The sequence below is a fragment of the Halichoerus grypus genome, chromosome 6 (genome assembly GCF_964656455.1).
Source record: "Halichoerus grypus chromosome 6, mHalGry1.hap1.1, whole genome shotgun sequence".
NCBI lineage: Eukaryota > Metazoa > Chordata > Mammalia > Carnivora > Phocidae > Halichoerus > Halichoerus grypus.
In genome coordinates this window covers 73057687-73085551 of record NC_135717.1, presented here as the reverse complement: position 1 = coordinate 73085551, position 27865 = coordinate 73057687, and the positions used below count along the sequence as shown (strand labels likewise).

General features: G+C 37.9%; 1 protein-coding gene and 1 long non-coding RNA gene across 33 annotated transcripts in view; one reads left to right on the top strand and one right to left on the bottom strand.

The window, feature by feature from the left end:
• The window catches only part of LOC118530551 (uncharacterized), a 115156-nt gene extending 102733 nt beyond the window's left edge, over positions 1-12423 (top strand). For 3 of the 5 annotated variants that reach the window (XR_013449047.1, XR_004914699.2, XR_004914701.2), the window contains 4 exons: positions 5757-5830; positions 9237-9424; positions 10767-10877; positions 11994-12423. This is a non-coding gene — a long non-coding RNA (uncharacterized LOC118530551). The remainder of the gene's footprint in view (positions 1-5756; positions 5831-9236; positions 9425-10766; positions 10878-11993) is intronic. The other 2 variants (XR_013449049.1, XR_013449048.1) reach the window with 1 other exon arrangement.
• The window catches only part of CREM (cAMP responsive element modulator), a 74334-nt gene continuing 53933 nt past the window's right edge, over positions 7465-27865 (bottom strand). For 5 of the 28 annotated variants that reach the window (XM_036084103.2, XM_036084096.2, XM_036084112.2 and 2 more), the window contains 3 exons: positions 20417-20452; positions 16550-16706; positions 10214-10771 (listed from right to left, as the gene is read on the bottom strand). In XM_036084103.2, coding sequence (XP_035939996.1) covers positions 10627-10771; positions 16550-16706; positions 20417-20452 — 338 coding nt within the window. In that variant the 3' untranslated portion in view covers positions 10214-10626. Of the gene's footprint in view, positions 10772-16549; positions 16707-20416; positions 20453-20490; positions 20591-24738; positions 24939-25467; positions 25609-27865 lie in introns of those variants that run through there. The other 23 variants (XM_036084106.2, XM_036084100.2, XM_036084116.2 and 20 more) reach the window with 14 other exon arrangements.

Genomic DNA, 27865 nt, shown 5'->3' with positions numbered 1-27865 from the left:
TGTTCAAAGGCATATCATTACTGTCACTAATCTAACCTCTAAGCAATTGCCAAATATCATCAGTGCCTTAATCTCCAATTACATTTTTTTGATCTTTCAAACTAAGATAACAAAACAAATGCTGATCTTGGCAACTACTAAGCAACAGGATATGCTATATATATTTTTTAAACTTGGAAATATCACTGCTCTCCCACAGTGAATGAAAGACGCATTTTTCTCAGTATTGTCAATAACTTCTAGTGATATGATCATGCCTCTCTGATCCTTCTGAGCCCCACAGTCTTGATAACAGGTTAAGATAAGAATTAAAATGCTATCCATGGCCACGAATGAATGACACCCACAGGTAGTAGAGGGGGGCAAAACTCTTTGACCTTGGTCTCATTTTCCATTGTGTTCTAACCACCTAAAGTAACTAATTATAAGCAATTAAAGCAAAATCAGCAATTTTACTGCAAAGGGATTCATTTTAAAATCACTTGTTTACTAAAAATATGACCTGGAAGCAATTTATAAGATTCCTATATCCAATAGCTCATTCTTTTTGCAAGTAACTGCGTATACTCAGGGGCAAATCTATAGTCATATGGCTTCTTATCAAATTATTGCCCCTCCTCCCATAATAATTTACCCAAGACTTCCCAGAGTGCTATGAACATAATTCACTAAACTAGATGGGAGAAAACTTTTACCCTCTATCCTCAGGGGACTTTGACATACACTTGAAGAGTTCATAGCAGAAAATATTCCCCATCAGTTTTGAAGTCTTCATAGACTAAGAATGTTTAAAAGAAAAGGAGTTAGAGAAATGGCCCATACATCCTGTTGGGCTGTGACTGTGACACCAAAGTGTCTTGTAGGCTCAGGAAATATTGGATGGGTGCAGCCATCCATGACTTAGGGGAACACTGGACAAGGCCTGACCCCAGACAGTGTTCTCCAGCATTAGTGTGCTTCAGAAACAGGAGTGGAATGGGTTAAAAATAGAAATACTCAGACCTACTAAATCAAAATTCCATCTATATGGAATGCCAAACAGAGTCAACATATGAGTACAGTCATGTTAGCCTCTATCTAAAAAGCTCATTTTCATGAAGAGCTTCCTTATTTAGGCTACTTACTTCCTCAAAAGTGTACCAATAATTACTGGGTTTTAAAAGGTAAGAATTTAAAAATCTGAGTCAAGCCTGACACTGCTCTGCCATGAGTCAGTGCTTTCCAGAGCTCACCAAACACTAACAGCAAGCCTTGTGTATTTGTTCTGAGACTACTGCACCGCATGTCAAATGTCCTCATAGTAGTAGGCCACGACAGATCTGACAGGGTCTCTGTGTCCTCCCACAGTTTCAAGGAGACCAGCTGGAGTTCTCTACGGTGAGTGGTGGGGCTTCATCTATTCATACCACAAGGGCAAATGCTTTCTCAGAAAGCTGTGTTTTCACCAGAGCTGACTGAAAATCCAGTCTATAGGAAAACAGAGGCCTCATGGTAACATAGATTACTACCCTAGTTAAGAGGTCTGAGTTATTTCTAATCTCTTCTTTGCCAATAACCATCAATACTTAAGTAAGTCAACCTGAAATTTAGTTTCCTTGTCTATAGAATTAAAGGATAAATTACAGTTGATCCTTGAACAACACAAGGGTTGGGGTGCCAAAAACTCCCTCCCCACAGTCAAAAATCCACATAGAATTCTTTTCATTCCCCCAAAACTTTAATAGCTATTGACCAAAAGTCTTAATGATAATGAAGTCAATTAATACATATTTTATATACTGTATACTGTATTCTTACAATAAACTAAGCTAGAGAAAATAAAATGTTAAGAAAATCATGAGAGAATACATTTACAGTACCGTACCATAAAAAATCTGTGTATAAGTGGACCCATGCAGTTCAAACTGTTCAATATGTTGTTCAAGGGTCAACTGTATACTTCCAGGACTTCTTTTCCCTTGAAGATTCTACTTCAATGTGTACAACTATAGCTTTGATATGCCAACAGCTAGTCCTTAAACCAGAGTAATTTTTTTTATTTTTCTTTTCTTTCTTTTATTATGTTATATTAATCACCATACATTACATCATTAGTTTTTGATGTAGTGTTCCATGATTCATTGTTTGCATATAACACCCAGTGCTCCATTCAATATGTGCCCTCTTTAATACCCATCACCAGGCTAACCCATCCCCCCACCCCCCTCCCCTCTAGAACCCTCAGTTTGTTTCTCAGAGTCCATAGTCTCCCCCTCCAATTTCCCCCCCTTCATTTTTCCCTTCCTGCTATCTTCTTCTTCTTTTTTTTTTTTTTAACATATAATGTATTATTTGTTTACAGGTCTGTGATTCATCAGTCTTACACAATTCACAGCAGTCACCATAGTACATACCCTCCCCAGCCACCCCATCCCTCACACCACCCCCACCACTCAAGCAACCCTCAGTTTGTTTCCTGAGATTAAGAATTCCTCATATCAGTGAGATCATATGACACATGTCTTTCTCTGATTGACTTATTTCGCTCAGCATAATACCCTCCAGTTCCATCCATGTCGTGGCAAATGGCAAGCTTTCATTCCTTTTGATGGCTGCATAATATTCCATTATATACATATACCGCATCTTCTTTATCCATTCATCTGTCGATGGACATCTTGGCTCTTTCCATAGTTTGGCTATTGTGAACATTGCTACTATAAACATCGGGGTGCACATACCCCTTCGGATCACTACATTTGTATCTTTGGGGTAAATACCCAGTAGTGCAATTGCTGGGTCGTATGGTAGCTCTATTTTGAGGAACCTCCATACTGTTTTCCAGAGTGGCTGCACCAGCTTGCATTCCCACCAACAGTGTAGGAGGGTTCCCCTTTCTCCACATCCCCGCCAACATCTGTTGTTTCCTGACTTGTTAATTTTAGCCATTCTGACTGGTGTGAGGTGGTATCTCATTGAGATTTTGATTTGGACTTCCCTGATGCCGAGCGATGTTGAGCACTTTCTCATGTGTCTGTTGGCCATTTGGATGTCTTCTTTGGAAAAGTGTGTGTTTATGTCTTCTGCCCATTTCTTGATTGGATTCTTTGTTCTTTGGGGGTTGAGTTTGATAAGTTCTTTATAGATTTTGGATACTAGCCCTTTATCTGTCATTTGCAAATATCTTCTCCCATTCTGTCAGTTGTCTTTTGGTTTTGTTGACTGTTTCTTTTGCTGTGCAAAAGCTTTTTACCTTGATGAGGTCCCAATAGTTCATTTTTGCCCTTGCTTCCCTTGCCTTTGGCGATGTTTCTAGGAAGAAGTTGCTGCGGCTGAGGTCGAAGAGGTTGCTGCCTGTGTTTTCTTTTAGGATTTTGATGGACTCCTGTCTCACATTGAGGTCTTTCAACCATTTTGAGTCTATTTTTGTGTGTGGTGTAAGGAAATGGTCCAGTTTTATTCTTCTGCATGTGGCTGTCCAATTTTTCCAACACCATGTGTTGAAGAGACTGTCTTTTTTCCATTGGACATTCTTTCCTGCTTTGTCGAAGATTAGTTGACCATAGAGTTGAGGGTCCATTTCTGGGCTCTCTCTATTCTGTTCCATTGATCTATGTGTCTGTTTTTGTGCCAGTACCATACTGTCTGGACGATGACAGCTTTGTAGTAGAGCTTGAAGTCCAGAACTGTGATGCCACCAGCTTTGCTTTTTCAACATTCCTTTGGCTATTCAGGGTCTTTTCTGGTTCCATACAAATTTTAGGATTATTTGTTCCATTTCTTTGAAAAAAGTGGATGGTATTTTGATAGGGATTGCATTAAATGTGTAGATTGCTCTAGGTAGCTTTGACATCTTCACAATATTGGTTCTTCTGATCCATGAGCATGGAATGTTTTTCCATTTTTTTTGTCTTCCTCAATTTATTTCATGAGTATTTTATAGTTTTCTGAGTACGGATTCTTTGCCTCTTTGGTTAGATTTATTCCTAGGTATCTTATGGTTTTGGGTGCAATTGTAAATGGGATCGACTCCTTCATTTCTCTTTCTTCTGTCTTGTTGTTGGTGTATAGGAATGCAACTGATTTCTGTGCATTGATTTTATATCCTGCCACTTGACTGAATTCCTGTATGAGTTCTAGCAGTTTTGGGGTGGAGTCTTTTGGGTTTTCCACATAAAGTATCATATCATCTGCAAAGAGTGAGAGTTTGACTTCTTCTTTGCCAATTTGGATGCCTTTTATTTCTTTTTGTTGTCTGATTGCTGTGGCTAGGACCTCTAATGCTATGTTGAATAACAGTGGTGATAGTGGACATCCCTGCCGTGTTCCTGACCTTAGGAGGAAAGCTCTCAGTTTTTCCCCATTGAGAATGATATTCGCTGTAGGTTTTTCATAGATGGCTTTTATGATATTGAGGTATGGACCCTCTATCCCTATACTCTGAAGAGTTTTAATCAAGAAAGGATGCTATACTTTGTCAAATGCTTTTTCTGCATCTATTGAGAGGATCATATGGTTCTTGTTCTTTCTTTTATTAATGTATTGTATCACATTGATTGATTTGTGGATGTTGAACCAAACTTTCAGCCCAGGGATAAATCCCACTTGGTCATGGTGAATAATCCTTTTAATGTACTGTTGGATCCTATTGGCTAGTATTTTGTGAGAATTTTTGCAGCCATGTTCATCAGGGATATTGGTCTGTAGTTCTACATTTTGATGGGGTCTTTGTCTGGTTTGGGGATCAAGGTAATGGTGGCCTCATAAAATTAGTTTGGAAGTTTTCCTTCCATTTTTATTTTTTGGAACAGTTTCAGAAGAATAGGTATTAATTCTTCTTGAAATGTTTGGTAGAATTCCCCTGGGAAGCCACCTGGCCCTGGGCTTTTGTTTTTTGGAGATTTTTGATTACTCCTTCAATATGCTTAGTGGTTATAGGTCTGTTCAGGTTTTCTATTTCTTCCTGGTAGTTTATACATCTCTAGGAATGCATCCATTTCTTGCAGATTGCCTAATTAGCTGGCATATAGTTGCTCATAATATGTTCTTATAATTGTATTTCTTTGGTGTTGGTTGTGATCTCTCCTCTTTCATTCATGATTTTATTTATTTGGGTCATTTCTCTTTTCTTTTTGAAAACCAGAGTCATTTCTCCTGAACAGCATCAGGGATTTTAGAAACCAGAGAGAAACTAATACATGCTTCTGCTCATGAGAAAAGGATAGGTTTGGAAATTCCTAGATCTAACCACTTGGAGCCACAGAACTCTCTTTCAGCAGGCCACCACCTGCTCAACCAGCATGCACTTCTCTTGGTCCCTTTCTAGCCTTTGGTTGAGATTAGGTCAGAGCCCCAGGAGAGAGGCATCCTCCCCCTTGCCGGGCTCTGCTCTTTGTCCTGATCTCTACCAGCTATGTGACCTTGGGCAAGCTACTTGTCCTTGTCTCCAAGCCTGTTTCTTCATCTGCCAATGGGGATGATAATAAAAGCACCAACACTTGTTGGGTTATGAGAATTCAATGTGATAAGCCCTATATGGCACATTGTTGGGCGCTGGCCGACTAAGCACTCAGTACATGGCGGCAATGAGTCTTGATTACAGCTGCATGGTTATAGCACCCATAGAACTTAGCATGAAACTAGAGAACGTCCATGAAGTCATGATGCTGCCACAGCTGCTCGTCCTCTCTCCTTCCAGACTTATTCTTACTAATGCAACCTCACTTGTTGACTTGAAGGAATGAATGAACATGCTAACTCCCTATATCTCTTTCCAGAAAGTCCAGATCACACAGCTCTGAAGATGGGATAGTAACGTAAGGAAGCAGGTGGCATGAGCAATGAATTAAAGGTATCTCCTTCACACAAAAGAAACTGGTAGCCGTGGCTGCCCTTCCAGGAGGTGGCTTTGGACAGGAAATTGACTTCACAATATGCCTTTGTATCTTTTGAATTTTGAACCTCAAGTATGTGTTACCTATATTAAAAAATATTAACATGCTAATTTTTGAAAAGTAAAAAAGACAATTTGTAACATAAAATCAAGTTTACACCTTCCCCTCATGAGAGCTGGGGAGCTGAAAGCCTAGCCTCACGTGCCCTTCAGAGCGTCTGAGCGCCCGTGGCTGTTGTCTTGCCCATGCACACCCCCAGCTGGAAGGGTATGGGCAGAAGCCATGGGAGCTGGGAGAGAGGGAAGGTTCAGGATTATTTCAAATTTTGACTGGTTTCTGCACAAAGGAACCAAAGGAATTCCTACTGCAGATTTAGAGGAAGGCTTTCACTGACTCTATTCTATTGCCCCGGGAAGGCAAAGACCGGAATTAAAAGAAGGAACAGAGAGTCAAGGAAGCGTGTGTGTGTGTGTGTGTGTGTGTGTTTTTGTGTGTGTTTGTGTGTGTAGTCCAAATAACCCATGCTGGCTCAGCTTTTCCATGGTGTTTTCCCAAATATTTTTCTAATAAAGAAAGAAATCTGAAAAAACAGCATCCTTTTGAAAATTAAGACCGGCTTCGAAATAACAAGGGTTGCATTTTATTTGAGCAAGTACAAGTATAACAAAGGTATAGTAAGGTTAGTTTTCTCCTTTTACTCATCATTTCCCATCCCTGATGGAATTATGTGTGAGTGTGTAAAGAGGATGGCCCTGAAAAGAAATACCTTTTTTTTTTTTAAAGATTTTATTTATCTACCTGAGACAGAGAGAGAGAGAGAGAGCACGAGCAGAGGTGGTGGCGGGGGGGTGGTGGGACAGAGGGAGAGGGAGAAGCAGACTCTTTGCTGAGCAAGGAGCCTGACCGGGGGATCCTGGGACTCCGGGGTCATGACCTGAGCTGAAGGCAGATGTTTAACTGACTGAGCCACCCAGGCGACCCCCCCTCGCCCCCCCCCCCGCTGAAAAGAAGTATCTTAAATCTCATTGTAAGTAAGCTATCACACAGTACGAAATGGCAAAATGGATCTTTGAAGAACAAACAATACTGCGTTAAAAATGCTTTGCACTAAAAATACATTTGGAATTCTAAAATGTATAAATATGAAGTGTAGCTATGATAAGATGGATGTATATAGAAATAAGCTATACACAAAGGAGAAATATTGAAATATACCATGCTCGAGTAGTTCAGAATCAGGCCTGTGTCTTTAGGATGACCCTAGAAAAGGTGAGCCACATTTAAGTTCCTGAAGACCTTGGCACATGCTAAAATAGAAGAAAGTCAGTGCATCATGGCTAGCCAGTTGGCAGCAGCTCGGCTTGTCCCACACAGGGCCAAATTGCTTCATTTATTTTTGGTTCTAGACTAGAAAAACAGTGTGTTGGTTTCACAAGTCCTCATTTTAAAAAAAAAGTGTAGTTTAGGCACTCAGGAAACAGATTATACTGGACATTAAGAAGAATATCTGAAGAAAACTGAGAAGTGTGGTTGCTGACGCGAAATGTCCTGTTTCGGGCAAGCCTAGCGCTCAAACACATTTAAAAACACGGCAGTTCATTTTCTTTATTTTCCCATTTCAAATGATTTAACATCATGAACTCCCTAGTTAAATCTGACAAGGTGGTATAATCCCATTTTTCAGGGTTGGTAATTTCTACATCCATAAGTCCAGATTCTGAAGACTTTAGGAGAAAAGAAACAACGCGAATGCAGTGACAGCTCTGGATTCTGGGCAACACTGTTCTGCGAGACGGACAACGTTCGTGCGGCTTCCAGCTCACTGCTGGCTGGGCAGCGAGAGGTTGTAGGCAGCACTGCTTAAGGCTGAATGGAGAGCTAGCAAACCGTGCTATTTTTAGTAGCAAAAGTTTTTGTTTCAGGGACAAATTGGAGGCACAAGAATTAAAAGTTGCCATAGGCCTTGGAGAGCGTGGCTCAAGCTCCTCCCCACTCCCGGGACAGCGGAGGCGCTCTCGCTTCACCCTCACAGCACGCGACGTGGGCTGCCTACACGCCATTCCACCAGAACCCGTTTGATCCCACATTGATGCCAAATGTTCACAGAAGCCTGAAACCCTCTGTCCCAGGGGGAGAATCTTCACTAGTATTCCAGAGCAAAATGCGTAGCAAGAATCTGGTCGCGATGCCATTGTGAAGTCACTAAATTAAGCAACCCTGGGATGTCCTACCTCTGGGCTTGTTTTGTGAGGGAACGAAATTTCATTATTGTTTAAACCACTGGGGAGTGGGGAGACATCTGCTTTCTGTGACCCCAAGTAATCAGAGGCAATCCCCTTCCTCCGAAATAACATAACCTATTTTATAGAGCAAAGCACACACAAACGCATGCACACTCCCTCTCTCTCTTACAGACTAAACTCTCCTGTGAGTACTAATGTTCTCCTAAATTCATCTCCTGAAGTCAAGCTCCTTGGAGAAGAGCGCATGCTCTGTATTCCCCATCCAGAATACCCTCCTCCCCACCACTATTGCTTACTTCAAGGCCCAGTTCAAAATCTGCCTCCTCCACGAACAGTTTCTTATTTAATCCCTGCCTACATCTGTCTCTAATTCTAACATATGGCATTTACTGTATAACTTTTTTACATCTTGTCTGCTGATCCTTGTGTCTCCCTCTCAACTCTATCTACCATGCTGAGCACACATTTGATTTACAGTGACTTAGTATAAAGCACCATTTTCCTTCACCTGAAACATGGAGTTTTCCTTTCCTCTTTTCTTCCTTGTCTTCTTTCCTCATCTTACTTCTCTGTAGAAGACAAAAAATGAGATAAAAGAAATTCAGAGCTCAGACTCTGAAGGAAGGTAAGTCTTTCTAAAGAAAGCCAAAAATGGCATGGCCTAACTTCTGGGAGTTATAAGGGAAAGAATTATGACATGGGGGGGAACAGCAGCTAGACACCATACCAATCAATGACCTCCTGTTTTTGTACCTCCCTAACACACTGACCAGGTTTCACTACGGAAAGTAGGGGTTGGGGGGGCATCCTTAACAAATCAGAAGGTATAAGAGAAGATATAGCAGAGTCTAGCACATGGCAGGCATTCAACAAATGTCTCAGGAGTGAATGAGAGATGACAGAGCATCTTATGATTAGGGCTTCGGGCTTATATCTTAAAGCTTCTTATTATAAAAACAGAATGAAATGTAAATACCAGTAAGAACACTGCTGTCTCGATGTAATGGACTTCATCTGAATGTGCTGACATAAAAATCTTTGATCTGATGTAGACTTCAAGCTGTTTTGAAATGGAAAATAAAATCTTGGGTTGTTTTTGTTTTTACTTTAAAACTCCTAGGGCTGTTAACTAAAACTCAAAACAGGGGCCCATCTGCAGAAAGGCCTCGTCCATCATCACACGACCTGAATCTCTTGTAGCTGCTCTTCTGTTTAACAGCTCTGGGGCCATCCTTCCGACGAGATGGAGGAAAGAGTATCTGCAGAGAGCATAACCCGGTGTAGAAATTGGCTCGCGTACCCTTGAAGGTATGCAAATATAATTTTAACTTTTACTTTTAACATATTCCTGATATTAAAAATTTGTCATAACTTTCATTAGGTTCATTCATTCAAACTGACACTAAGAACTTCTGCAAGATCTTTTATATTACACGATAGAGTAAAAACTGTAGTAAATGTTCAGATAGTTAAATGAGCACCAAACACTACAAAGTGTAACCAACATGGTTCTATTAAAAACTCTCTTCAACTATGGCATTCAAGGACAACAATACAATATTTTCTTTACAAAGCAACTAAACATAAAAATCTGCAAATGCCATAAATTCATTTATAGGTTCTTATTTTCATATAGGCATGTCATTAGATTCTTAAGATTCTTTCTTTCAATTCTTTCCTGAGGTATTTTTTTGTGGTTTGCTTTTATTGTACTGCTGGATGCATTATCTTTGATCATCCTTTCCTAAAATGATTTTTAAAGACCTGCAAAAAATTTTATTGCATAGGACACTATTCATGACACAGAGGTTGGGAACTGCAAATATGTGGCATTGGAGCAAGTCTTACAAATATTGCATTTTAAGAATTTGTTACATACATTTTTTTTCTTTTTACAGCTTGTCTCTTTTTAAAAAAATTGAAGTTACAGCTAAGAGTTAACTACGTACAGTGAAGCATTTTAGGAATGTCAGAGGTTAGAGAATACGATGAATGATACAAAGGAAAAAAGCCATAATTCTTGCTGGCTATATATTGTATTGCCTTCAAAAGCAACTGTACATGTTGTAATCAGTTCATAGTTAAATATTTCTACTAATCTGTTTTAGGAGAGCAAATGTCTTTCAAAGTTTCAAGTTCCTCTATGAGCTTCTTGTTCTGAACTTCCAGCACTGCAACTCGACTCTCCAGACATTTTACATATTCTTTCTTTCGACGTCGACATTCTTTAGCAGCTTCCCTGAAAAAAAGTAGAAGCAAAAGGGCAAACAAAACATTTTTTTTTTTTGCATGCTATTGACAAGCAGACTGAAGTAAGCTTGGTAAATGTGATCATGGCTGCATTCCAAATCTTGGAACAGCGTTCCCAATTCAATGTCAAACACTAAGCCAAACTGGATTCTTAAGGGTCACAAGTGTCCCTTCCACGAGTCCACATGGCAATTAGTAGAATTGCTGCATCTCCTGCCTTGATTAGAGTTCATAATAAACAAGGTCCAAGTCAAAGACAGTTACTCTGCTTTATGGCAATAAAGATCTTTGAGGGCCTTGAGTTCCTCAATGAGAGTCTTGTTTTGGTTTTCAAGCACAGCCACACGATTTTCAAGACATTTGACATATTCTTTCTTCTTCCTGCGACACTCCCGGGCAGCTTCCCTGGAACCAACACAAGGCAAATGACTACAGGAACAACCTCCCAGCACGATCCAGACTGGCTCAAATGAACTTCTACCCCCCAAACTCAACAGCCAATCAATCCTAGGTAAGGTTTGTACAAAGCCACGCAACAAATGCAACCAAGCACATGCCTTTTGTAAGATTACTTTCAAACAACAGGAACAACTTGAGAGCACGATCAATGTGTCCATCGTTTGTTGTAAATGCTGTTTTCTTAGGGCACACATTCCATGATAACAGTGACCAGAATGGTTTTCAGTAACCTAAAACAATAGGACCACATCCCCAAGTGGAATTTCTACAAAAACTTTTACAGATCCTTTCAATTCTCTTAATTATTTTTGTCCACCAAAAGCCACATATTCTGTCACAATGCGTCAACTTTATTTGGTCAGAAATATTGGAAAAATTAATCCTCAGAAATTTGAAATGTCAATATTGGAGATTTTGTTTCTTCAAGACTGAATCTCATCAGTAAAACAAATAAGCTCGACCATGACTGCAAGAAGCAGTTTATTGGCTAGAAAACAACATGGATAAAGACAACAGTAAGCAAGTCACACACATTTTCATAAACCAAAATGAAATGGACTCTGCTTCTGAAAATTAAGGAAGGGAGGAAGGGAGGGTACAGAATCCAACACTCAATAATTCAGACAATTTAAACCCACGAAGTGAGAGCACCAATATTAACACTTTGGAAAGAAAGCTACTATATAACCCAAAAGTGTATTTCAAGACTGTTTTCCAATCACATGCAGTTACTACCCAATATACAGATCTTTAAAGCGCTGCAGGCATGCCCAAAGGACGAACAGACCAGCCAAAGCAACAAACACAAAAACACAGATGAGTTAGTCATTTTCATGCATAACCCCACCAAAAAAATAATTAATAGAGCCAACATTTTTCTCTTTCTTTTTCAGGGTGGGAAGGGGTGGCAACTATATCATTTAAGTCCTCTATAGAATGTACCCTCTGATAACAGTGTTCTTTTGGAGGAGTCAACTGAAAATAACTGCCTTTGGGGTACACTTCATTATCAAAAAAGCCTACGGTGAAAGAGATAACTCAAACATATATTAACAAGAGTCATGTTGGATGTCTAAACACCAGTTACTATAATGCTAGCTAGCACTGCTGCAATTCGGAACCAGGAGTGATGTTACAACAGATTTGACCAATTATGTTTTATTTTTAGGATGGTTGACTCACTAACAACTGGTTATCTGTTTTTTTTTCTCCGTGGGACCAAGTGTCAGCAGGAAAAAGACCTTGAAATCCCAGTGAACTGCAGGAAAAGATCAACCCCTACTTCCTAGGCAAGAACAGTGCACTCACCCTGTGAACTCACAAAGTTCTCAGACTTCTCAACTAGTTAACAAGAAAATAAAAAAATTTAAGAAGTAAACTGAATCTGATACAGATTGATTTAATCTAAATGATGCATAGGGAAAAGCTGAGAATAAATCCAAGCTCATAAAATTTGCAACTCTTCTACAAAGGAACTAAAATACACTTATGAATACCAAGGTGTTCATGATTGAATCATTATATTAAATTCTAGATCTGGAAGGAAGATAATCACTTTATAAAACAAGTTATCATTAAATGAAAATTTACATATCTAATAGCAGAGCTGTGGTTATTTATTTTTTAATTCTCTTTACCAAGGTGTACTATTTATTGTAAATATCATAATTCACATCTCATGCAGGAACGGTGCAGGTTACTGGTCAAAATGTTCCAAGCACAAAGCTTTAAATGATCGCACCAGTAGATGGTACATTCCTAAGTACTTCCCAGCTATGGAAAACACCTGTTTCTTCTATTAATAGTTAGCTCAGTTTTCAGGCCTTGCATTTGTCTGGATATATCCTCAGCATGGAGAGGAAATACACAGCAAAGAGGAAATGTTGACAAGGCTGTAAAGAAATATAAACTGTCGCTGGACTGGGAGAAATATCTATCAGATCTATCATAAATGCCAGCCAAAGAATAAAAAGGGAATGTCTGAGAGGTCTTTCATGTTAATAAGTAAAACCTACATACTTTCCATGAAGTTAAATCCGAAGCTTACTCTGAGGTCTCTTTGAGGTGATTCTGGTGTAGTGCAGTGGGCGGGCTCTGGAAGAAAGACTGCCTGATTGCATATCCAGCTTCTGTCCAGTGTGGGTTGCATGATCTTAACCAACTCATTACTTAACCACTCTGAACCTCAGTCCCTCTTCTGGAAAGTAAGGATAATAACCAGACCTGATCTCATGTGCAAGTTATGTGAGAGTTAAACAGTAGAAACAAAGCACTTAAAACCTGCATACGGTACTTGCTCAACTGAGCCACCTATTAGCCATTTATCATCTGCTCTTCCCTAGTCCTGGTCTGAAATTGAGATCTGGAAAGCTAACATAGACCCTTCTCAGAATCCCTTACAGCTAGGGATTCTATTAGCTATTTCTAGCCAAGGAAATGTGGGTGAAAGATGCTGCAAGGATCTTCCAGGAGAAGTTTTCAGAAGAGTTAGACTCAGCGGCCCCAGTTTTTGGCTCTGGCCCTTCTCCCTTCTTCCTGCCTGATGCCACGCCTAGGGACGTGGCAGCCATATTGTGGTCCTAAGAACAAATGTCACCTGCTAAAGCTGACAGAGCAAGGAGGAGAAGCCTGGATCCTTGATGACACTGCTGAGCCTTTGTTCTGGCTGCACGTACCTCTGGACCAGCCACATAAGATCAAAATAACACCTGTGGGGTGAAGGCTCCATTTCCCTTGGTTATTTACAGCCCTTACATCCCAAACATAAATGCTATCCAATAGCTGTCATTAGCTAATTATTTTTTTAAAACCTAAAATTTCATGACTGTTTTCCTTTGGGAAATTTCTTATGTACATGGTAGGTAGTTGTGGGGCATGTTTAGAGGAACCCACTTCCTAATATTTCACTATTTCATTGATAGTTCTACTGACAACATTTTTTAATCTAAAAATAAAGGTACAGAATAATGACAAAAGGGAAATAAGAACGCTACTTTCTAGGTCTTTCTTTTATTTTCTTTAGGAAAGTAAGACATCAATGAACAATTTTACAGTTTGCATCACCATACTTTATATTTCTAAACTGAACTTCACAATATAAATTCTGTGACCACAGAAGCAATCATTTTCATAGCTCCCTGAGATCTCTGAAAGGACAGTTTTAAAATATCCATATTCCGGGGCATCTGGGTGGCTCAGTCGTTAAGTGTCTGCCTTCGGCTCAGGTCATGATCCCAGGGTCCTGGGATCGAGCCCTGCATCGGGCTCCCTGCTCAGCGGGAAGCCTGCTTCTCCCTCTCCCACTCCCCCTGCTTATGTTCCCTCTCTTGCTGTGTCTCTCTGTGTCAAATAAATAAAATCTTTTAAAAAAATAAAAAATAAAAAAAATATCCATATTCCTCCACCAGATCTAAGTTAGAGATCTTTGATAGCAAGACTTCCATAAAACAACCATGAGCCCCACCCATTCAGCCCCTTCAGGATTTCTGAGCAAAGTGCTGACAACGAAAAATAGGAACCCAGCATGACTTAGTTAACCTGGAACAACAACTGATAAAGACATGTATATCTTCATGATTCTAGTTCTGGTAATCTGTTGCATTTTCCAGGGTACAAAACTCCATCTAGTGATCTGCGATACCTACAATGTTTGGGAACTAAAGCCAACTTGAGGAGTCCTATATTATATCAAATGTGACATTTATTTATTTATTTACTTATATTTTGTTTATTTGACAGACAGAGAGCGCACAAGCAGGGGGAGCTGCAGGCAGAGGGAGAGGGAGAAGCAGGCCCCGCTGAGCAGGGAGACTGATGTGGGGCTTGATCCCAGGACCCTGGGATCAGGACCTGAGCTAAAGGCAGATGCTTAACGACTGAGTCACCCAGGTGCCCTCAAAATATGACATTTAAAGGGATGTTAGTAATGAATGGATAAAGAAGATGTGGTATATATATATATATACACAATGGAATATTATGCAGCCATCAAAAAAAACCCCCAAATCTTGCCATTTGCAACAACGTGGATGGAACTAGAGGGTATTATGCTAAGCGAAATAAAGAAAGACAAGTATCATATGATCTCACTGATATGAGGAATTCTTAATCTCAGGAAACAAACAGGGTTGCTGGAGTGGTGGGGGGTGGGAGGGATGGGGTCGCTGGATGATAGACACTGGGGAGGGTATGTGCTATGGTGAGCGCTGTGAACTGTATAAGACTGTTGAATCACAGACCTGTACCTCTGAAACAAATAATACATTATATGTTAAAAAAAAAAAAAAGAAGATAGCAGGAAGGGAAAAATGAAGGGGGGACATCAGAGGGGGAGACGAACCATGAGAGACTATGGACTCTGAGAAACAAACTGAGGGTTTTAGAGGGGAGGGGGGTGGGAGGATGGGTTAGCCTGGTGATGGGTATTAAGGAGGGTACGTTCTGCATGGAGCACTGGGTGTTATATGAAAACAATGAATCATGGAACACTACATCAAAAACTAATGATGTAAGGTATGATGACTAACATAATAAAATAAAATTAAAAAAATAGAGATGTTAGTAAACTGAATATAGCTGCTACTGGTTCACATTCAGTTACAAAGGACTGTTAGGAAGTCAGTACTTATTTCTGAATTGTAGTGGCTCAGAAGCCACAATTTCTAGACTAACTAGGTGGTAATGTTACTAAACAAACCACCACCAGGTGGTCCTGGTCAGAGGTGAGCACATGATGTCATCTGAAATGTTCTGTTTTCTTACAATGAGGACATGATTTAATACTTAGGGTAAGGTGACCAGACGACTGGGAGAACTCTTGGACTACTCTATTCATTTTGAAAATCAGATTAACTTGCACCATTTCCATCATAAAAACTAAACCAAGAAATAATATAGAAGTCAAATTAAAGAATTTTGGAAAACAGCATTTTTATGACATACTCCTGTTTAAAAAATAAAATTACAGAAACATGGTACAAGAGTGAGAAAATGAGAGTGTGAACTGGAAGTACCTATGTTATAATATTAGTTAGGTATCTCTAAGTGTTGGGGCTCTAAGTAATTTTGTTTCTTTCTGGTGCTTTGTATTTGCACTTGACCAAAATTAATTAATATGCATTTCAGTATAATAGAAAATTAATATGCATTTCAGTATAATAGAAAAAAAACCAAAGTTACAAAGTAGATAAAAGAAAACTACATATAAAAGGCTTAGAAAATTCTATTTATTTATTTATTTGCATAAACTCTACCCCTAACACAGGGATTGAACCCACAGACCCTAAGATCAAGTGTTACATGCTCTACCAACTAAGCTAGCCAGGCACCCCTAAGAGGCTTAGAAATTCTTTACTCACACTTAAATTTATTTTGCTCATAAAAAAACAAAAAAATTACACTTATCACCTACTTCACAAAGTAAATGCCAAGTAAAAAATAAATCTTTATTTGTAATAAAGCCTTTGCATCATCATTAAGAAAATTAATGTAACTTTTAGACATTACCCTTACCACACATAGGGATGTGACTCCCGCTGATGAAATGGTTTCCCATCTGATGACAAGAAAATCTAATTATCATCACATGCAGAGCACAAACCCCCAAATGCCACAGAACATGTAACTTGGGAAAAATGGCTTGGGAAAAGCAATTTTTTTAAAAGCCCCACAGCGGTAAGTTATGTGTCCGATAGGTGGCTACTGGTTTCCGGAGAAACAGCCTACCTGTTTTTCATTAGCCTCAGCTCTCGTTTGCGGGTTGCTTCTTCAGCCAGTTGCTGGGGACTGTGCAAGCTTCCTGGCGAGGCAGCCATCACTACTCCCTGAGGCAAAGCAGTAGTTGGAGCTCGGATCTGGTAAGTCGGCATGTCACCAGTGGCGGCTGCAATGAAACAAAATATGACAAGTTTATATAAACAATTTACAACTTGATCTTTTATATAAAATTGACCTGGAAATAACATACTTCTTTTTACATGTCATAAGAAGTGACTTTGCTAATATTTAAGATGATTATTTTGAGCATTAAAGTCTTAGGTATCAAAGATCTTCAGCATTTGGAACAATAATATTCAGCATGCTCTATACAGTTAAGGTAGAAAAATGCCCCCGTGCATTTTAGAAAGGTTTTTATCAAAGGCTAAATTAGGGACGCTTTTCAAGTGCTCTCTGGGGGAAAAAGGCCCTGATGTGTTTATCATTTTACATGATGTAAATACTTTCACCATGGCCAATTTCAAGCTGTCAGTGTGACCTCATGGAAGGTGGAGATGAGAAGACATACACAGTAAGTAGCACAACATACAGATAAAAGAGATGGAAATAACCTCACGAGCATAGATAAAATTATGAGAAGTGATGAGTTTTGAGTATTTATTGTTTTTAACATAACTCATTTGTTAAATATATATGTGTTTCTTTATACATATTTAATTTTTAACAATGGTTCTTTTTACAACCAGCTCACAAAAACCCTGAAAATTTAACAATCACTCTAGCATACCAGTGGGAGCTGGCTCTAGTATACCACTGCAAAAATTTTAATTAAGCAGAATATTCCAGATAAGAGATTTTCCTGTGCCCTACACCATGTCTGAGACAGTTACTGCATGTCTTTAAATACAAGTCCTACAACCAGAAGATGACTGAGGTATTAGAAGGACAAACCTGGCTCACTGTATTTTCAGTTTAAAAACCAAAACAAAATAAAGAACAAAACAGCAAAGCTCTACTTAAATCTAGTTTCTCTGGGAGATGATAATTTTTGTCTTAAGTACGTTTCTTGAGATAATAATACATTTCTAAGTATTCATTTAAAAAACTTTTCTAACTATAGTACAATCACAGTTAAATGACAGACTTAATATTTACTTAGTATTCATATTGAATACTAAAAGTCCTCCAAGTTTCCTAATTTATACTCAACATTTGCCTTTCTACTCTAATGAACATAGCTTCCTAGAAGAGACAGATAGATTTAAGTGATGAAATATGTTTCTACCACCACTTAGAGAATGTATGGTCCAGAGTTAATCTGACACTCTAAGAGATTACAAAATTCATGCTGTCTCAAAGCTAACTGCAAGAAAAAGGTTTTTTAAAAGTTACCAAATCCTACAAAAATTGGTCTGAACCAATGCCAATCAAAATAGAAAACACATCACTTCCATATTTCATTAAAATGCATTATAACCATTGAGTAAGAACTGAAATTTTACCCAAAAGGGACACAAAGACTTTTTTCATTTAAATAGAATATTACAAATGAAAATAGCTAAGCAGTTTAAAAGGTTAACCAAAAACTGATCAAGGTGCTCCTTTTTGGGTAAATGCCAGGGTGTTTTTTTTTCCCCCTAGAGCTTAAGAATTAGGTGAAAATATTTTTTTAAACTTTTAAAATATGGCTTTGGGGGAAGATCACTTAAAGGTCTTCATAAGATTAACAAAAATACCACTATAAGGATGCACTGCTCCTTCCTTCTATATATAATTTTAAAAACAATGGTGATAAATAGTAACTGATAAATATAACTATCACTAGCAAAATCTCTATCAATAGTAAACTTGGGAAAAATCTTAAATTTGTTTTTGTGACTATTTAAAATACTGTATACAGTTATCTCATTATATGTCATAGAATATCTTAGCCTTGAAATATTTAAGAAGATAATTTTAAAAAGTTTTAAACTGTTAACTGACTAAAGATTTTTTATATTTTAATCATATTGTCAGAGGAGGTAGAATGGAACACAGAATAACATAGTTCTCTCCTCTTTTCTCTTTACCCACATCCAAGGAAGAAGGTTATGGGATAATAAAGGTTGAGACAATGGAACAGCTGGAGGCTACACAGGCTTTCTAAAACTGGAACAATAGCCACTGACGAATGAGAAGTTTACATGTCATCGTGCTGACATTCGCAGGCGGCATGGATGCAGACCTTGGTCTAGGGCTGTTCTTTTGCAAACTCTGGTCACAGAGAAGGGCAATAAAATTAACAGAGGGGTTCGTTATACCCGCTTTCTCTCCCTCTCCTTTTGTATACATCTGCTATTTTCTGTCCTATAAAGTTAGAGCAGAATGCTCATATGATATGTAAAAGTTAGTTTAAGAGTATTCATTCTTTTTTAAAAAAGGAAAAAAGGAGGGGTAGGTATACTTCATAGATGAAAACTAAAGTTCATTCATTGGTCTTACAAGCAGAAATGGTTCTAAACTTTTGTCTGTTTCCAAAAGCTGAAACCACCCTCAAAGGACCAAATTTGGCACCATGAAGGATAAAAGCAATTCAAAAGAAGTATTCTTAAAACATTCTTGAGCAATAGCTCAGGAAAAAGATATCACTTTAAAATGATAACTTGGAAGGGGATGATATATTTGGATATATTAGTTCTGGGATGTTAGCTAATAAATTGGGTTTTATTGCAATGATTCAGATATACTATATATTTATCTCCTTCAACAATAATCAGATTTCAGGTCATTAGTTCAAGACAGAAATATGAATTGGTATTAATTAGTAGGAGTTAATATACATTTCTGTAATATCCTAAAGAATGTATGATGGTACACTTTTAGTGGTCACAGAATAAATGTCAATGGATAAATTCCATATATTCAAATATGATCTTATTAGTAAGTACACTAAAAAGATATGGGCAAAGAGAATCTCTTGTTTTGAGAAAACCCAAATGTCAAAAAGTTTTGTTGTTGGAAGAAGTGATAAAGTTTTTATCTTGGTTAGCTTCAATTTCTAATATTATCAATTCGGTGGCAATTTAAAGCAGATTCAATTCCTAGAATCACAGTTCAAAGAACCACCTTACAGTCTTTAATGAGATATTCTTATCCCTGTACTCCTATAAAGGCTAATTCCTGTTCCATCTAACTACTAAATGTGTGTCCACACTATTTATTCTAGAATTCCACTGTATACATTATTTCTGACAATAAATGAGTCATCAGTGGGGCTATCATCTTGCGATTGAAGAAAGATAATATGATAAAGATACTTATATACTAATTTTATTCTAAGGCAACAAAAACTTTAAAGTCAGGGGTGTCTTTTTTAGCTTGGTACCCCCTATAACCTAGCACAGTACCTGGCATATCATGGGTGCTCGGTGGGTTTACACGTACACCACGAAGGAAATTTTGAACTTCCCAGGGTTTTGCCCAAGCCCACTGTCATTTGAATGTTTAAAATAAGCAGTATTATTATTATAAGACTATTATTAGCTATTATTATAGCTAAGTCTTTAACACTAAGATGTGGGAAGCTCTCACAAGATGCTATGTATTTACTCCAACTGGCATTACTTCCTAATCTTCCCTTACACACTAGTCATCTCACCTGGCATTTGAGAAGCAGATGAGCTCTAATTACAGTGTATTTCCCACTATCTACCTCCTGACATGAACATTTTTTTTTTTTTTAGGTTTAGTATCAAATATTTCATGGAAAAAGCAAATTCCTAGAACTCTCAATTCTGGTCATTAAGCTTCATACCTCTCTTCGCAAGCTTTAAACACAGTACAGTAGAAAAAGCATGGGATCTGGAGTCTGGATTCTAGTCCAGCTCTGCCACTTACCAGCCATGTGACTTGGGGCAAGTTCAGTTTCCTCATCTGTAAAATGGGGATACATTATCTCATTTAATACTCACAATAACCCCTGTAATGTATGTCAAAGTGTCTAGCACAGTGCCTGGCACATGGTAGGCATTCAGCAAATGTTAGTTCCCTTCCTCTTCCCTTCCTTAAGTTCTGAAAGACAATGGTCCAAATTATGCTTATACTGTATATTAGTTAAAAGGCATATAACATCCATAAATATATTTTCCCCTGGAGTTTCCCTTCTAACAAACCTGGGTAATAGAATGATTGAGACGTATGGCTCTTATTCCTTATTTTGTTTAAAAATATGCCTACTAAAAACTTCTAAAATTTATACTCTATTTTATTATATTCCTTTAGAGAATAGATTATTAAAAGATAATAAAAGTCCTTTTCAATGTTTATAATCATTTAGAATAGAACCTCAAAGGTGGAGAATCACAAGTAACCCTATGAGACAGTTTCATCAGACTGGTAATAAGAAAACTCACTGAAAAGCCTAACAAGTCAAAGAGGTGCTTGTTTCTTCCTAACAAAGAAAGAAAGAAGAAACTCAGCCAAACGCCTATCTTGATAGTTTTCAAAGTGGAACAACTTATCCACATCCCAAATGTTGGTGGTTTTGTTTATCTACTGAGATATCTGTAGTACTGAGCACATTAACTCAATAAAAACATTTTTATAAATGGAGCTCCTACCTTCATATGTCATTTCGCTAGGTGTCCCTTATCCCAAATCTACCTAAGTAACAAGCAATGAGCTAACTTTGAAGTTGTACTGATAAGCAGGGGACTTCTCTTCTGTAGCTCCAAGAAGCTACTAACATCTTCACTTTTCTTTTTTCGCTCTCCCTCCCTTCCATTGCGCCAGGGCACACGATGCCCAAATCAGCCTTGTCCTTGCCTGGTGTCTCCCACCGTCAAAACACTTCCCTTCTCCACTGCTCTATTTTTTCCAGGAAAATGAAACCCTACATAAACATGACTACTTAAGCAATGAACATTTTCAAATTTGTTACAATAATTATAACACTTAGACCCCAAAGAATTAAGTCATTAACTATTTTTACTTTAAGTTACATATAAGGGAACTCCTCAGTTGTTTAAGTGAAAATCTTAAGAGTCAAAAAAGAGTCTATGTAAAATATGAGAAAGTATAAATGTTGAAATGAAAAGTTCTATATATATCAAATATACACTCTCTTGCCCTGTGAGGGTAATAATAAATATTCTAGAAAAAAATCCATTTTGACTACTTAAAATGATGTTAGCTTTATTTTGTATGTTTTCTAAGTAGTGTGTAGTATGCTGTGGTAATTCATCTAACCTTAGCATGAATTTACCAGGTGAATTTTGAGGAGCAATGTAATATGGTGTGAACAGAATCAGACAACGTCTGTTCTTGAAGTCTGAAGGTCCAAACTGGTTTACCACTTGTTAGCTTTGTGAGCTTGGAAGAGTTATTTACCACTCTGATCCATGTTGTTATATGGAAAATGAATATAATATGATCTGCTCTGAGTACATCAGTAAAATTACATGGAAAGTGCTTCTCCTCTTGGGTATTTAAATACAGTTTCCTCAGCGAGGCCTACCCAGATCCTTTAACCTGTATTACCTGCTTCCTGTAGGTCTCTCACCATCTGATCGTTTGATAGCATTGACCACATTTGTATTTGTATTTATATTGTAACACTGTAACTTTTTTAAAGCTTACATAAATGCAAAGTATCACAATTATTTTATTAAGCAATATATTCATATAGGCAAATAAAACCAGGCAGAGTGAAACAATCATCCCAAAAAATACTTCACTGAAATTTTTTCACAATTAGTGGGAACATAGCACAATGGAAATTTCAGTAAACCTTCCATACAGATTTGGAGTTTTATTAAAACTTAAGGTAGATAAGTGACTTTTTTCACTTCCAACATGATTATAACTTGCTTTGCTGGCAAGTTTAAGAAGCTATTACACCTGATCCAAACCTTTCTTTTATGTAAAAATTCCCCAACAATAACCTTTTCAAGTACCCTCCTTTCACAAGGTGAAATGTATCCTTATTCTCATGCATCAAATATTAACTAAGACACTATTTTCCAAATTTGAATATTTATTTTTAACAATTCAGAAGTCCAGGCTGAATACAACGTATTAGAGTTTTTAAGACTCAGAGACTAAAAGATATGGAGTGAGGCTCTTAATATAATCAGCTTATGAATAAAGCCAAAAACTATTTCTAACAAAAATTTAAACTGTACCCAAAAGTCTCAATAATACACTTCTATAAACTACAGATATTCGCTTTCCACATTTTATTCCATGATTCTATAAATAAATACTCCTGAAAACTTTTCCCATACCAGTCATTGTTAGGAGCCTGATTTTAGTCTAGACAAGTTTTTCAAACTGTAAGTTTTAGACCATTAGTGGGTCATAAAATCAATTTCCGGAGCAACAGAAAAATAGAAAAGTCCATTACATCTTTACTATATGTAAAGATAAGCACTTTAAAAAAACAAACAAACAAACAAACACACCAAAAACACTGCAGGGTTTGAACTCATGACCCTGAGATCAAGACCTGAGCTGAGATCAAGAGTCAGAAGCTTAACTGACTGAGCTACCCAGGTGCCCCAAGATAAGCATTAGAGACAAACCAGAAGAGACTCTTAATCATAGGAACAAACTGAGGGTTGCTGGATGGGAGAGGAGTGGGGGGATGGGGTAACTGGGTGATGGACATTAAGGAGGGCATGTGATGTAATGAGCACTAGGTATTATATAAGACTGATGAATCACTGACCCCTACCTCTGAAACCAATAATTATATGTTATTTATATATGTTAATTATATGTTAATTAATTGAATTTAAATAAAAATAAAGAAAACTTGTTTTATGTACACACACACACACACACATACACACACAAGTATACAGCATCATGATGTAAAATGTGGGTCATGGTCAAAAAAATGTGTACGCCAAAGATCTACATCAGTCCACTTGGTTCACCAATCCACACAGGTAGCTCCTCTACTATTACTTCAAAAAAGTCCCTTAAACACTGTGCTCTTTTGGCTCCTCAAAACAAAACAAAACAAAACTGTTGTTCATTTTTAAACAGCATTTCAAAATAGAATTGGTTCTGTGAAAACTGATCAGATTTCTAAAAATAATGATTTCCAAAGTACAGTGAGGTCTTGTGAAAAAAGTTTGACATTTTTTAGTTTTAGCATTTGGAAGATTTTAAATTGTTAGTAACTCATGTATAAGCATTATGGGTAAAACTGTGAAACAAAGCTCTTCAAGGATGGTATATGTTCATTCTGTACATATAAATGTATAAAAATGTTCCACTTACAAGCAATGATTAAAAATATGTGCAAAGTTTTACCTTAAACTTTCATCTTTAAATATATTGTGTATTTTTAGATCTTTTATTTTTTATTATAATTTTCTCTCATGGTTAGACATGAGAACTGAAATTAAAGGCTTACTTAGTAAAGAAAGATATAAGCCAACTAATGATTTTTAGCAAATAAATACATGCACAAAATGCCTCTTGCTTCTAGAATCATACTGCAGTATTTGAGATTATTTTAAGTCCATCTGTATCTTACAATAAACTTGTCATTTGAGAGTTTCTTCAATCTATAGCTTTTCTAAAATTTCACCAAAACTTCTTTGAGAAAAATAATAGCGCATCAAGATAATTTTCAAAACGCTTTAATACAGGTCTTAGTTGCTCAAATCAATGGAATGTTCCCATCTAGGAAGAGGGTTTAGACCCACTAACTCTGAAAAGCTAAACTGTGGTGAAGCTGTTTACAATCATCCATTCTTCGTGAATTCAACTGCAAATTCAGAGGTTAGAAATGAGACACCACGGAAAAAACAACAATACAGAACCCTAATACAGAACATTAGCAGCAAAGTCTGCATCATTACCTGTAATTAAGAAAGCCAAACAACAGAAGGATTACTGATCACAAATTTAGAGAACTGAGACTGGGAGGTGGAGGGGTGGGGGTGGGGCGACAACTTTCAGACAAGCACTCCCCTGACTGAGCGCTAGAGGGCACTCCGAGGCGCCAGTGCCCGAGAGTGAGCAAGGGTGCGGAAACCCTCCAGCTCCAGAGCCCACCTCTCCCCGGGCACGTGCGGGGCGGCCTCCGCGGGAGGCAGGCTCAACCTTCCCACGTAGGCGTAGGCGGGACAGACGGCTGCCGAGTTCTGCTCACCCAAGCATTACAGGTTTCACAAAGCGTTCCCCCTCGTCAAGCAGACACTTACCTCAAGAGAAATGTTAAAGTAAGGCTTACGAGAAAAGCTGTTCAGTTGTAAGAGCGATCTTGGAGATAGAGGCAGTTGGGAGCCAGTTAACAACTCTAATCTGTCAGCAGCACTTGACAAAGCCGAAAGGAACTGACTAAATCACAGCATGACTCGGAGCTGACGTCAATGTGTAGCTCGCTTGGAGTTTAACTTTTCCACTTCCCTGCCGAACACGATTCCAGGAAATGTAGTGACGTCAGCCCTTTGAACTCGATTAGCTGAGGTACAGGCCATTTTAAATACAGGAGGAAAGAAACAAGTAGGCACGCAAACACCCCTAACACGCTGGGTTTTCCTATTCTGTTTTGGAGCAACGTTTGTACACAACAATGAAATCGGAAGCTTAATTTTTTACAGGTTGAACAGTATGTATGTTTAACTTGTAGCTGCATTGGACTTGCAACAAGTTGCGGATGAAGTAACAGCTTATCTTAGTAAAGCAGAACGGAGAGAGAGACCGGATTACTGCCTTGGTCAAATAAGCAATACGCTGAGCAAAAAAGCACTTACACTAAGATGCCTTCACAGAGTGTGCTGAATACATACAGATATATATGAAAAGAAACTTCTTACTTCTCAGCCACTAGAAAATTAATACTTTTTGAAACACTCAGAGATCCCTAAATTTTTCTACCCTTCAAAATAAAATTTTCAGAATTAATTTAAATGTCTCTTTAAAATTCTTACCTGTTTCATCTCTAGTTACAGCCATGATGGGCTTCTGCATACAGAACTGTCTTGTCTCCCCTATCACAGGTTGACAGTGTTCCAAACTAGCAAGCATGTGCAGGATAAGTAGGAGTAACTGACATCACAATGACATCACCAGCCTATCACTGCCATCAATTTGCTTTGTCACAGAGGAGCTCAATGAAACCAAAGCCCTATAAAAACCCTTCCTGTAATAAACCATATTAATGTTCTTGTTTCTCATTTTACATAGAAATCTGTTGAGATGGGCTCTGGCAAAAAAATGTCTCATTAGCATTAAGTTACAAGATTGTTCCTTATGGAGCAACTAACTTCTTTATTATTGTTCTGTCCAGGGTTTCTAGATAAACAAAGGGGGCATAAATTCTGTATTTTTTATAACTCGTAGGAGAAAAAAAACACATGGAGATTAAAACGACAACAAAAAAACCTGACAATCAGCCCAGAAAAACATTGTGAAATACACAGAAATGTATTTCTTAAACACTTCTAAATTCATCAAGGAAGAAACACTCAGCCACCTTTGTTCACCTAACACAGTTTTATTTGCTGAACTATTTGCTACAGCACCATAAAACCCAGCTGTTCCCAAGGTGACACAGAATTTGCTAATTTCATTTGAAAGGAACAAATACTGACATTTAAAAAATTCACTGTGCCAAAGGTAGCAAGAACTACATAGCATTCTTCCATAAATATTAGTTTGAACCATAGGAATTTGCTATTTGACCTTTTTGGCCCACAAAAAAAAAAACAATTTCATGAGGCTCAATCCAATACAATATTTTACTAAATTAAAATCCCTTGAAAAGAATTTGGGGATTTTAAAAAAATTCATAAATAAATCACAATTACTACTAGTAAATTTTTTAAATGTCAAATGTTATTTGGATCACTTAATGAAGAGGGCATGAAGAGCTAGATAGATCACTATAGGAAATTTAACAATGGCAGGGTTAGATAAAAAATTAGCTCATGGTTCAACAGTATAAAAGACCTTAGTCTGGAAAAAAGAAAATGATTTGCATATCTATCTAGTGCACAATAATATGTGACATGGCACTGAGACCTTTTATCTGTACCAGTGGGCTGAATAAAGCCCATTCCCTTATATGATTAGAATTCAACCTAACCCTATGTTGATGATGTTGATGTGCTTCTCCAGAGCACATGAACGGAAGACATCTGGCTAAGTAAGAAAGTCTGAAGATCAACCTAGACATCAATCCCAAACAGAGGCTCCATGACAGACTCTCCTCCATCCCAGCCACACCTAAGGGTTTAGGTCCAAGAGTACTAGTCAATTTTATTACCAATTTCAGAAAGTTCAAATTGGTTTTAATCTAATTTCTTTAAGTTGGTACTTAAGTGTTCAATAAATACTAGCGTAGAAAAAGGGTAGAGGAAGGAAAGGAAAGAGGGAAGTTGGTTGTTTGGTTGACTACTGCTATTAGTAAAGTTTTAATATATTCCATGGACCAGATAAACTCTGTTAACCAGCATACAGAACTAATAACATTTTCACAGAAGAAGCATATTTCATTTTCACTTAATAAATGGTTTTATTAAACATTTATCATATGCCAGGGACTGTGCTAGATACTAAGGATCTCTATCCAAACAGAAGTTACTATCTAGGCATGTCACACACGCCCTAAGGAGGTACAGTAGGAACTGACAGGAGGTTATCTAAACCAGATCTGCAGGATCAGGGAAGGTTTCCTGGAGGAAGTACTAAGATGAAAACTGAATAATGCAAATGACTGACATAAGTGTTCCTGTCAGGGCAAATGGCTAAGTGTGAGGCCCTAGAAAGGAAGAGAGGGTGTGGCATAGCACAGGAAATGAAGAAATCCAGCACAGAGCTGCATTACAAAAGAGGGAGAAGTGGAGAGGGAAAAGTCTAGTAAAGCTGGCAAGGCCTAGATCAAGCAAAGATTTGGGCTATGTTAAAGATTTTGGACTAAGGGGCGCCTGGGTGGCTCAGTCGGTTAAGCGTCAGCTCAGGTCATGATCCCAGGGTCCTGGGCTCCTTGCTCAGTGGGGAGCCTGCTTCTCCCTCTGCCTGCAGCTGCCCCTGCTTGTGCTCTCTCTCACACTCTTTCTCTGACAAATAAATAAATAAAATCTTAAAAAAAAAAAAAGATTTTGGACTTTGTGTTAACAAGTAACAGGAATTCACTGAAGAAGTCTGAATAGGAAGCTGACATGATTAGATTTGAATTTTAGAAATACCACTCTGAACTGCAGAATTGAAGGTATAATGGAAAAAAGAAAATGTTGGAGGCAGAGACATTTTTTTTTTTTTTTAAAGATTTTATTTATTTATTTGACAGAGAGAGAGAGAGACAGTGAGAGAGGGAACACAAGCAGG